General features: G+C 42.6%; 1 protein-coding gene across 2 annotated transcripts in view; it reads right to left on the reverse strand.

Annotated features, from left to right (window-relative positions):
• Window positions 1-13,274, reverse strand: part of LOC134356477 (CDK5 and ABL1 enzyme substrate 1-like) — a 213,411-nt gene that overhangs the window by 13,670 nt on the left and 186,467 nt on the right. For both annotated transcript variants that reach the window (XM_063067438.1, XM_063067435.1), the window contains one exon: window positions 2,748-2,854. In XM_063067438.1, the coding sequence (XP_062923508.1) occupies window positions 2,748-2,854 (107 nt within the window). The remainder of the gene's footprint in view (window positions 1-2,747; window positions 2,855-13,274) is intronic.

Here is a 13,274-nt window from a genome sequence, read left to right on the forward strand (position 1 = left end):
TTGAATGTCTACGCATTGGCTTTTTACAGCAGTTTGTCAGATTGGGTGTTATGTAATGAACTGGAGGCCATTAGGGAACTTATGGTAAAAGAACCTTTAGGAGACAGTGATCACAATATGATTGAGTTCAACTTGATATTTGATAGGGAGAACATAAAGTCTGATGTAGCAGTATTTCAGTGGGGTAAGGGAAATTACAGTGGTATGAGAGAGGAGTTGGCCAAAGTAAATTGGAAGGAGCTGCTGGCAGGGATGTCAGCAAGGCAGTAATGGCGTGCGTTTCTGGGGAAAATGAGAAAGGTGCAGTATAGATGTATTCCAAAAATGAAGGAATACTCAAAGGGCAAAATAATACAACTGTACAACAAATAGTACAATAAGGGAAGTCAAAGAGGGCATACAACAAAGCAAAAATTTGTGGGAAGATAGAGGACTGGGAAACTTTTAAAATCCTACAGAGCAACTAAAAGAATCATTAGGAGGAAAAAGATGAAATGTGAAAGCAAGCTTGCAAAGTGGATAGTAAAAGCTTTCTCAAGTACATAAAAAATAAAAGAGAGATGAGAGTGGATATGGGACCGCTAGAAAATGAGGCAGAAGAAATCATAACGGGGGACAGGGAAGTGGCAGATGAACTAAATGAGTATTTAGCAACAGTCTTCACTAGCAGTGTGCCAGATGTTGAAGGGTGTGAGGGAAGAGAAGTGAGTGCAGTTACGATTACAAGGGAGAAGGTGCTCAAAAAGCTGAAAGACCCAAGGGTACAGAAGTCATCTGGAGCAGATGAACTGCACTCTCAGGTTCTGAAAGAGGTAGCGGTAGAAAATATGGAGGCATTAGCAGTGATCTTTCAAAAACCATTGGACTCAGGCATGGTACCAGAAGACTGGAAAAATGCAAATGTCACTCCACTCTTTAGGAAAGGAGGAAGGCAGCAGGAAGGAAATTATAGACTAGTTAGCCTAATCTCAGTGGTTGGGAAGATGTTGGTGTCAATTGTTAAGGATGAGGTTATGGAGTACTTGGTGACACAGAACAGGATAGGACAAAGTCAGCATGGCTTTCTTAAGGGAAAATCTTGCCTAACAAACCTGTTGGAATTCTTTGAAGAGATTACAAGTAGGATGGATAAAGGGGATGAAGTTGATGTTCTATATTTGAACAATCAAAAAGCATTTGACAAGGTGCCACACATGAGGCTGCTTACCAAGTTGAGAGCCCTTAGTATTAAAGTTACTGGCATGGTTAGAGCATTGGCTGATTGGTAGGAGGCAGCGAGTGGGAATAAAAGGATTCTTTTCTGGTTGGCTGCCAGTGACTAGTGGTGTTCTGCAGGTGCTGTTGTTGGGACCACATTTTTTATACTGTATATCAATGACTTAGATAGTAGAAATGCAAGTTTGTAGATGATATGAAACTTGGTGGAGGGGCAGGTAGTTTTGAGGAAACAGGTAGGCTGCAGATGGACTTAGACAGATTAGGAGAATGGGCAAGAGAGTGGCAAATGAAAGACAATGTTGGAAAATGCATGGTCATGCACTTTGGTAGCAGAAATAAATATGCAAACTATTTTCTAAATGGGGAGAAAATCCAAAAACCTGAGATGCAAAGGGACGTGGGAGTCCTTGTGCAGAAGGCCCCGCCCCGAGGTTAACCTGTAGGTAGAGATGGCCGTGAGGAAAGCAACTGCAATGTTAGCATTCATTTCCAGAGGTCTAGAAGACAACAGCAGCGATGTGATGCTGTGGTTTTGTAAGGCACTGGTGAGACCTCACCTTCAGTATTGTGAACAGGTTTCAGAGGAGGTTCACAAGGATGAATCCGGGAAAGACAAGAGTTATCATACAAGGAATGTTTGATGGCTTTGGGTCTGTACTCTGGAATTTAGAAGTATGAGGGTGGTTCTCATTGAAACCTTTCGAATGTTGAAAGGCCTAGACAGAGTTTCCCATGGTGGGGGAGTCTAGAACAAGAGGGCACAGCCTCAGGATAGAGGGGCATCCATTTAAAACAGATGTGGAGAAATTTCTTTAGCCAGAAGGTGGTGAATTTGAGTAATTTATTACCACAGGCAGCTGTGGAGGCCAGGTCATTGGGTGTATTTAAGGCAGAGCTTGATAGGTTTTTGATTGGACATGGCATCAAAGGTTATGGAGAGAAGGGTGGGGACTGGGGCTGAGGAGGGGAAAAAAGGATCAGCCATGGGTGAATGGCAGAACAGACACAATAAGCCAAATGGCCTAATTATGTTCCTAAGTTTTATTGTCTTATGATCTTATTGACACTGTGATAATAAAATGACTTTTTTTGAACCTTGTTCCCTGGCCTGATATAAACAAACTCTAACTGTTCTGCCTTCTGTGCAATTGATTTATGTTTTTCTCTGTGATTAAGTATATTCAACTTTTATTCTGACATTAGAATTTACGGGTCTGTATTAGATCACGGACAGGTACATGGAGCTTAGAAAAATGGAGGGCTATGGGTAATTTCTAAAGCAGGGACATGTTCGACACAGCTTTGTGGGCTGAAGGGCCTGTATTGTGCTGTAGGTTTTCTATGTTTCTGTGAAAGTCAGCCAGTACGAGAACAACTCAGAATTCAGAGGGCTCTCTCCCTGCTATCAGTGTAACAACATTATAAAACCACAGTCAATCTATCAGGGGTTGCTCTTCCTCCTTTACCTTCCCCCGAAACCATGGGAACTGACCAGGCCGTTTTGATCCCAGAGTGACTGTCTGTCTTACCTTCTTATCTTACTGAGGGTCAACTTGATATGGGGAAACTTTTCTCGGAAGGTTTCATTCATGTCCTTTTTAAGATCAGAGGGTTTGACATATTCAATCACTGTAGTCTAAACAGAAAAGAAACACTGATTTAGCATTAGATGTAACCATGGCTTCATGAACTACCAATCAAATGTGCATTTCTTGACAAGAACATCAACAAGTCTATGAGTCACAGAAAACCACAGGACAGAAACAGGCATAGGAGCAGAATTAGGCCACTTGGCACATCGATTCTGCTCTGCCATTCAATCATGGCTGATCTTTCCTCCCCCTCCTCAGCCCCACTCCCCGGCCCTCTCCCCATAACCTTTAATGCCCTGTCCAATCAAGAACCTATCAAGCTCTGCCATAAATACACCCAAAGACCTGACTTCCACAGCTGCCTGTGGTAATAAATCCCACAATTCACCACCCTCTGGCTTAATAAATATCTCTCTGTCTCTGTTTTAAATGGACATCCCTCTATCCTGAGGCTGTGCCCTCTTTTTCTTTCCACATCTGTTCTGTCTGGGCCTTTCAACATTTGAAAGGTTTCAGTGAGATTCCCCCCCCCCATCCTGTTAAATTCCAGTGAGTACAGACCCAGAGCTTTCATATGTTCCTTGTATGACAACTCTTTCATTCCTGAATTCATCCTCATGAACCTCCTCTGAACCCTCTCCAATGCCAGCACATTCTTCTTAAATGAGGAGCCCAAAACTGTTCACAATACTCAAGGTGAGGCCTCACCAGTGCCTCATAGAGCTTCAACATCACATTCCTGCTCTTGTATTCTAGACCTCTTGAAATGAATGCTTGCATCTTCAGAAACAGCTCTATTTCTACCTTTATTATCTTATTTGTCCTTTTCAGGGTTGTTTTGAAGACCCTGACCTGGAGTTACACGCAGGCTTCAGTTCTTTGCGGGAATGGGACCCGTTCTCAGGGTTCCACGGCCAGCCATTATTCGACATGCCAAGGGTTTGGCCTGAGAGTCTCGATCGTGTTAGGAAGCCTATGATCTCAGGGCTCTGGAGATGGGCAGATCGAGGGTCGGTGTCATGGCTGGAGACTCATGTGTAGTCGGGGAGGCCGGAAAATCTTTCGCTGTGGGCCCGAAGATCCGAGGTCTTTGCGATCTTCGGACACAGAGCTCAAAAAAAGCGACAAAACGGATTTTTAAGATCGTAAACCACGGGTTGTTGAGTCTCCCGCCCACTGTGAAAACGGGGAACACCTCCCTCTCCCTTGCCGGGAAGAGAGAGAACCTGTGGTTTGTCGAATTTGGATGAAATGCAAAGCTTTTAGGGTACCTTTAGTCTGTGTCTTTGCTATAGCTTAGCACATGCTTAGGCTTGGTGATGGTACCGATGCGCGTTTATTTTTGCTGGTGGGGGGAGGAGGGATTGTTGCTCACTACCACTTACGTGTGGGAGTGGGGAGCTGGGGGGGACTTGGGGTCTCATGTTTAACTGTCGTTCATTCTTTGGGACACTTCTCTGTTTTCGTGGATGTTTTGCGGAAGAAAAATCATTTCAGGATGTATATTGTATACATTTCTCTGACATTAAACTTGACCTTTGAACATTGCATTTGCCTTTCTCACCACTGACTCTACGTGCAAGTTAACCTTTAGGAAATCCTGCACAAGAACTCCCAAGTCCCTCTGCATCTCAGTTTTCTGCACTTTCTCCCCATTCAGAAAATTGTCCGCAGTTGTTTCTTCCACCAAGGTGTATGGCCATGCATTTTCCAACATTGTATTTCATTTGCCACTCTTTTGCCCATTCTCCTAATCTGTCTAAGTCCTTTTGCAGTCTACCTGTTTCCTCAATTCTACCTGCCTCTTCACCCACCTTCATCTCACCTACAAACTTGGCAACAAATCCATCTATTCCATGATCTATACAGCATAAAAAGCAATCCCAATCCCAAACCCTGCAGAACACCACCAGTCACTGAATTAATCTGCCTAGTCCCGCTGATTCACATGCAGACCAAAACTCTCCCTACCCCTTCCATCCGTATTTCTCACAAATGCTGAAATCAAACTCAAATGCACCACTTCAGCTCACCACTTGTTCCACACTCTGATCACTCTTTGAGCAAAGTTTCCCTTCATATTCCCCTAAAACAGTTCACTTTCCCCCCTTAACTCCTGATCTCTCGTTCTAGTTGCTCCCAACCTCAGTGGAAAAAGCCTGTTTGTATTTACCCTATCTATACCCCTCATAACCCCTCTATCAAATCCTCCTGCAGCCAGGAATACAGCCTTAACCTATTCAATTGTTCCTTATAACTCAGGTCCTCCAGACCTGGCAACATCCTTGTAAATTTTCTCTGTACTATTTCAACCTTGTTTACATCTTTCCTGTAGAGAGGTGACCAGAACTGCACTCAGTACTCCAAATTAGGCCTCGAAACATCTAACAGTGAGAATGGGGGAGAACAGACATTGAGAATGGGGAGAACAGGCACTGAGAAATTGGGAGAGCATGGAGAATGGACGTTTAGAAGATGGGGACAGCAGACACTGACAACTGGCAAGTTACACTGAGAATGGTGGGAACAGACACTGAGAACGGGAATGAATGGGCACTGGCACTCAGAATGTGGAGAACAGACACTGAGAGTGGGAGAGAACAGACACTGGGAATGGTGGACAACTGGCACTGAGAACCCGGGAGAACAGAGAATGAGAACGTGAGATAAAAGACACTGAACACAGGGGACAACAGACGGAAAGAGAGACACTGAGAACAAATCGTATGGACGGGGGAGAACAGACCCTCTGAAAATGGGGACGTCAGACACTGACAACAAGGACAACAGACACCGACAACGGGGTCGACAGACACCGACAACGGGGACGTCAGACACCGACAACGGGGACGTCAGACACCGACAACGGGGTCGACAGACACCGACAACGGGGACGTCAGACACCGACAACGGGGTCGACAGACACCGACAACGGGGTCGACAGACACCGACAACGGGGTCGACAGACACCGACAACGGGGACGTCAGACACCGACAACGGGGTCGACAGACACCGACAACGGGGTCGACAGACACCGACAACGGGGACGTCAGACACCGACAACGGGGACGACAGACACCGACAACGGGGTCGACAGACACCGACAACGGGGACGTCAGACACCGACAACGGGGTCGACAGACACCGACAACGGGGACGTCAGACACCGACAACGGGGACGTCAGACACCGACAACGGGGATGTCAGACACTTAGAATCGGGGGAACAGACACGAAGAACGGGGAGGACGGACAGTGTTAATGGCGGAGAACAGGGAGTGAGATCGTGGGAGAACAGACATGGAGAATGGGGCAGAATAGTTACTGAGAATGGGAGAGACACTCACCGAAACCCAGGAACAGAAACTCAGAATGGGGGGGGGGGGGCAAGAGTCACTGAGAACATGGTACTGAGAATAGACACTGACAATGGGAAAGAATAGACACTAAAAATGGAGATGGACAGACACTCTTTACTGGGAAGAATAGACACTGAGATTGGGGGAAAACAGGCACAAAGAGACACTGACAATGGGGGAGAGAAGACTGTGATATTGAGAGAACAACCACTGAGAACAGGGGTATAAAACACTGAGTAAAGTGGGGAACAGACTCTGAGAACAGGGAGAGATACACAGAACAGAGGAGAGCAGACACTGAAAACGAGGGAGAACGAGCACTGAGACACTGAAAACGGGAAAGCAGACATTGAGATCGGGGAGAATCTAGACTCTTAGAACAGGGTGTGAAGAGACACTGAGAAGAGACAATAAGAAAAATGGAGAACAGACAGTGAGAAAAGGGGACAACAGCCACCGAGAATGGGGAAAAACAGACACTGTGAACCGAGAGAACAGACACTGAGAACGGGGAGAACTGGCACAGAGAATGGGGAGAGCAAACACTGAGAACGGTAGAGCAGACACTGAGAACGGGGAGAGCAGACACTGAGAACGGGGAGAGCAGACACTGAGAACGGGAGAACAGACACTGAGAACGGGAAGAACAGACACTGAGAACGGGAAAAACAGACACTGAGAACGGGGAGAATAAACACAACAGGGAGAACAGACACTGAGAACGGGAGAACAAACACTGAGAACGGGGAGAACAGACACTGAGAACGGGGAGAACAAACACTGAGAACGGGGAGAACAAACACTGAGAACGGGGACTCTGAGAATGGGGGAAAGTGGACAATGAGAACTGAGAGAACAGCCACTAGAAACTGGAGAGAACACACTAAGCACGGTGAGAACAGGAACTGAGAACGGGGGATAACACTGAGAACAGGGGAGAACAGACACTGAGAACACGAGAAAGTGGGGAGAACAGACACTGGTCAACATCCTGTTCAGGAAACCAGCAAACTGATCTTGTTGGTTCCAGCAGTCTGTGGTCCGCATCCTACAAAACATCAGAGTCTTTTGGGCAACACAAACTACTAGAACTCAGCAAGTTAACAGTTGACGTTAAAGGTCTTATCACAAAACAATGACTTTCTGTACATTTCCGTCGACGCTGTGACCTGCTGAGTTCCTCCAGTATTTTGTGTGTTTTGCTCTGGATTTCCAGCATCTGCAGAGTCCAGCAGAAGAGGACAAAGGGCTTAATTAGGAAAGGGAAAAGAGATTATGAGAGAAAACTGGCAGGGAACATAAAAACTGACTGTAAAAGCTTTTATAGATATGTGAAAAGAAAAAGATTGGTTAAGACAAATGTAGGTACCCTACAGACAGAAACAGGTGAATTGATTATGGGGAGCAAGGACATGGCAGACCAATTGAATAACTACTTTGGTTCTGTCTTCACTAAGGAGGACATAAATAATCTTCCAGAAATAGTAAAGGACAGAGGGTCCAGTGAGATGGAGGAACTGAGGGAAATACATGTTAGTAGGGAAGTGGTGTTAAGTAAATTTAAGGGATTAAAGGCAGATAAATCCCCAGGGCCAGATGGTCTGCATCCCAGAGTGCTAAAGGAGGTAGCCCAAGAAATAGTGGATGCATTAGTGATAATTTTTCAAAACTCTTTAGATTCTGGACTAGTTCCTGAGGATTGGAGGGTGGCTAATGTAACCCCACTTTTTAAAAAAGGACGGAGAGGGAAACCGGGGAATTATAGACCAGTTAGCCTAACATCGGTGGTGGGGAAACTGCTAGAGTCAGTTATCAAAGATGTGATAACAGCACATTTGGAAAGCGGTGAAATCATCAGTCAAAGTCAGCATGGATTTCTGAAAGGAAAATCATGTCTGACGAATCTCATACAATTTTTTGAGGATGTAACTAGCAGAGTGGATGGGGAGAACCAGTGGATGTGGTATATTTGGATTTTCAAAAGGCTATTGACAAGGTCCCACACAGGAGATTAGTGTGCAAACTTAAAGCACACGGTATTGGGGGTAAGGTATTGATGTGGATACAGAATTGGTTGGCAGACAGGAAGCAAAGAGTGGGAATAGAGTGGGACCTTTTCAGAATGGCAGACAGTGACTAGTGGGGTACTGCAAGGCTCAGTGCTGGGACCCCAGTTGTTTACAATATATATTAATGACTTAGATGAGGGAATTAAATGCAGCATCTCCAAGTTTGCGGATGACATGAAGCTGGGTGGCAGTATTAGCTGTGAGGAGGATGCTAAGAGGATGCAGGGTGACTTGGATAGGTTAGGTGAGTGGGCAAATTCATGGCAGATGCAATTTAATGTGGATAAATGTGAGGTTATCCAATTTGGTGGCAAGAACAGGAAAACAGATTATTATCTGAATGGTGGCCGATTAGGAAAAGGGGAGGTGCAACGAGACCCGGGTGTCATTGTACACCAGTCATTGAAAGTGGGCCTGCAGGTACAGCAGGTGGTGAAAAAGGCAAATGGTATGCTGGCATTCATAGCAAGAGGATTCGAGTACAGGAGCAGGGAGGTACTACTGCAGTTGTACAAGGCCTTGGTGAGACCACACCTGGAGTATTGTGTGCAGTTTTGGTCCCCTAATCTGAGGAAAGGCATCCTTGCCATAGATGGAGTACAAAGAAAGTTCACCAGATTGATTCCTGGGATGGCAGGACTTTCACATGATGAAAGACTGGATCGATTAGGCTTATACTTGTTGGAATTTAGAAGATTGAGGGGGGATCTTATTGAAACATTTCAAATCCCAAAGGGATTGGACAGGCTAGATGCAGGAAGATTGTTCCCGATGTTGGGGAGTTCCAGAATGAGGGGTCACAGTTTGAGGATAAAGGGGAAGCCTTTTCGGACTGAGATTAGGAAAAACTTCTTCACACAGAGAGTGGTGAATCTGTGGAATTCTCTGCCACAGGAAACAGTTGAGGCCAGTTCATTGGCTATATTTAAGAGGGAGTTAGATATGGCCCTTGTGGCTAAAGGGATCAGGGGGTATGGAGGGAAGCTGGTACAGCTGAGTTGGATGATCAGCCATGATCATACTGAATGGCGGTGCAGGCTCGAAGGGCTGAATGGCCTACTCCTGCACCTATTTTCTATGCTTCTATGCAGAATCTCTTGTGTTTAGAGTACCTTGGGATCTTTCAGCTGAATTCTGTTCTGATGAAGGGTCACATACCCAAAACGTTTACGGTTTCTCCTTCCCCAGATTCCGAATGGCCTCCTGAGCTCTCCTAGCATTTTCTAATTTTTTACCCAGACTTCCAGCATTACCAGTATTTTTTTGGATTTTTATTCATAATTTTACAGTTGTTCTGGGTAAACAGTGTCATGGGTAAACAAAGCCAATGTTATTAGACAAACATTATGTGACACAGATAGACAGACACACATACATACAAACACACACACAGACACACATACGCACAGACAGAGAGACACGCACTCTGTCAGTTTCTGAATTTGTACTTTCAACCAATGCTGCTTCACTGCGAGGTTCAGAAATGGTTAATACCTATTGACCATCAGGCTTCTGAACCAGCGAACACAACTTCACTCACCTCTTCATGGAACTGATTCTCACTTTGAAGAACTCTACAACTCATGCTCTCTGAATTACTTATTTAGTTTTTTCCTATTTGCACAGTTTGTCTTCTTTGTATATTGGTTGTATCACTTTTTGTGTGTGATTTTTCATTGATTCTATTGTATTTCTTTGGTCTACTGTAAATACATGCAAGAAAATGAATCAGTATTTTGACATATAATGTATGCACTTTGATAATGAATTTTCTTTGAAGTTTCCAAAAGTGGGTAGACACAGCAGCATCACAATGGCATTCCATTAGCATAGAGGTATACTCAGAAATTTCCTGGGATCTCTCTTCGGTCGCTAGATGGATTAGGTCACATTTTGGCTTTGCTCCATTCATTTTTCAATCTTCTTACCACCCTTCTACTATCTATATCAAAGTGTTTATAACACTTTTATATGCTTGAATTTTGATTTTTAATCAATGGAATTGACCACCAGAGGAAAAAAGCCATTAGCTGAAGGCAGGGAAGCCAGTAATGGAAATGGAAAGAAAGAAGGTGTTTTTGAACAGCCTGAACAGTCTCAACTTACTCTGGAGGCTATCTCGAAGCTCTTGGATGATAAATTTGATACAAGATTTGCTACTTTGGAAGTATTGTTAAAGGAGATCGAAGGTAGATTGGCAGTACTTAAGCAGGAGAGCCAAAAACAACAACGACAAATTTCTGAACTCGTTGAAGCTGGGAGACAGAGAGATCGCAGGCTCGATCTATTGGAAAAGAAATTAACTTCAACCACTCAAACACTGGAACAGTATGAAGTCAAGACTATTGATTTGGAGAGTCATAGTCGGAGACAGAATTTGCGAATAATAGGACTCAGTGAAGACGTTGAGAGCAGTGTCCTTACTAAATTCTTTTCTCAATTTTTAATGGAAATGTTCGGTTCCGATGTTTTTTCTTCTCCCCCTATACTCGATCGCGCTCACTGGTCTTTAAGAGTTAAACCCCTAAGGAGTTGAAACCCTGACCTGTGATACTCCGATTTCATTATGTGCATACTAAGGAGCATTTGATTCGAATTGCTCGTCAGAAAGGGGTTATTGTGCATGGACATCTCAAGTTTCGTCTGGTTGAAGACTACAGTCCTGAGGTAATGCAAGAAACATCGCTTTTTAAACTGGTGATGTCTGAATTATATCAAAGAAATTTCTGACCAGCTCTGCTATTTCCAGCTCGCCTAAGGGTTGGTCTGCCTGAAAAATCGCGTAAATGTTTTAAATCCATGGATGAAGCACATCAGTTTCTTGAGGATCAAGGTCTGAGCTCAGATGTCTAATAAATTTGCTGTTTCTTCATGTTTGTATTCATTTGACTTATAAATTGGTGATGTCCGAGCTCTATTAAAGGAAGTTCCAAACAGTTCTGCTATTTCCAGCTCACCTCAGGGTTGTTCTGCCTGATAAATCACGTAAATGGTTTAAATCCGTGGACGAAACTTATCAGTTCCTTGAGGATCAACGTTTGATCTCAGCTGTCTAATAAATTTACCATTTTCTCATATCTGTATTCATTTGTTTATAAGTTAATAACCAGTTCATAGATTTGGACTTTTAAAGTTTGAAGAATTTTGCCCTTGGTTTGATAATGCTCGTACTTTTGGAGTATGGATATTCATCATGCTTTTATGTTAAAGTTCCTTTTTCTTTCTCTCCCTTTAATATTTTATTCTATTATAATTAAGAATCTGATTTGGTGATTGATTTTTTTTCTTGAAATATTAATAAGATTGTATTTCGTTTCACTTTCCAAGATCTTGCCTTTCAAAATGTTTTGCAAACGGCTGTTTTTTTAACATTTGTTTGGTGCTTGTTATGGCATTCTCTTCTCAATGTTTTGACTGCCGGTGGTATTTTGAATTCTTTTTTCATTGGAGGCTAGCCTTCAAGAGAGATGGGGGTAGGGAAATGTCTAGATAGCTTTCTGGCTGTCTATTGGCCAGATTTCAGGCTTTTTTTTCGGTGGGGGTGGGCTATTTTTAGTTTAGTTTTTTCCATCTGGGCTGATCTGAAACTACAAATATGTCTGAATTGTCGTTACTTCCAGTTTCTCTTTAAACTTTTTTCCCTCTTCCTGTTTCATGAGTTTCCTACGCAGTAAGATTAACCCTTTACATACCACATGGTTTATTCAAGTACAATGGATAATATCATTAACTTTGTTTCATGGAATACGAATAGTTTGAATCATCCAATTAAACGGAAGAAGGATTTTTAAGGTTTTTCATAGATTGAATGCTCAGATTATCTTTGCCCAGGAGACTCATGTAAGGAAGGAGGATAATCAGCGTTGTTTTAGGTTTTGGAAGGATAAACAATTTCACTCTAATTCACAGGATAAGGTGCAAGGAGTCTCAATTTTTATAGATTCCTCGATCTCATTTGTCCACTATGAAACAACTTCAGACCCGAATGGTAGACTTCTGTTAATTATTAGTTTATTTTATAATCAAAAGTTGTTACGTTAATATCTAGATACTGATTATCCTGAATTCTTTAAGCCTTTATTTGCATCTCTTCCTAATTTAAATTAATATACATTGATAATGGGCGGAGATTTTAACTGTTGCCTGAATCCCTCGATGGACAGGTCTGCGCCCAGTCAGTTACTTCCAAACAAATCCGCTATTTTTATGAACTCCTTTTTAGTTGACTCCAGAATTTGAGAAGTTTGGAGGTTTTTACATCCTAATGATAAAGAGTTCTCATATTTTTCTCATGTATATCATAATTACTCCAGAATTGACTACTTTTTCATTGACTCTCGACTAGTTCATCTGTTACAGCCTATGAGTTCGATGCAATAGCCGTCTCTGATCATCCGCCCCTGAAACTATCAATCAAATTAACTGATATAACAATAGCCGTTCAATTCTACTCTGCTTCAGGACTTACATTTTGTTAACTTTATTAAAGAACAGATTGCCTTTTTCTTCTCAACTAATTTTACGGAAGAAATTTCCAGTGGGATATTATAGGACACTTTTAAAGCATATATCCGTAGGCAAATTATTTCATATTCTGCTGGATTGAAAAAATGAATTAATAATGAAGTACGTACATTGGTTGATAAGATTAAAGAAACTGATAAAAAAAAATTCTGTCACTCCTAATTTGGAGCTTTACAAAAAGAGAGTGGAACTTCAGATGCAACGCAGTTTATTATTAACATCCCCAATTAAAAATCAATTACTTAAATCTCAGAGTCAATTTTATATACATGGTGATAAATCAGATAAATTACTGGCCAACCAATTGAAAGCTACTTCGGCTAAACGTCAGATTATTAAAGTTTGTAATCAGGATGGTACATTGATGGTTGATCACGAAATTAATAAAGCTTTCAAGAATTCCATATCTCTTTATACCAATCAGAATTCCTGATGATTCTACCATAATGCATGAATTTTTAAGAAAATTGAATATTCCGAAATTACCACTTAATGAATGTCTAACATTACAT

Source organism: Mobula hypostoma, chromosome 1, assembly GCF_963921235.1.
Source record: "Mobula hypostoma chromosome 1, sMobHyp1.1, whole genome shotgun sequence".
Classification (NCBI taxonomy): domain Eukaryota; kingdom Metazoa; phylum Chordata; class Chondrichthyes; order Myliobatiformes; family Myliobatidae; genus Mobula; species Mobula hypostoma.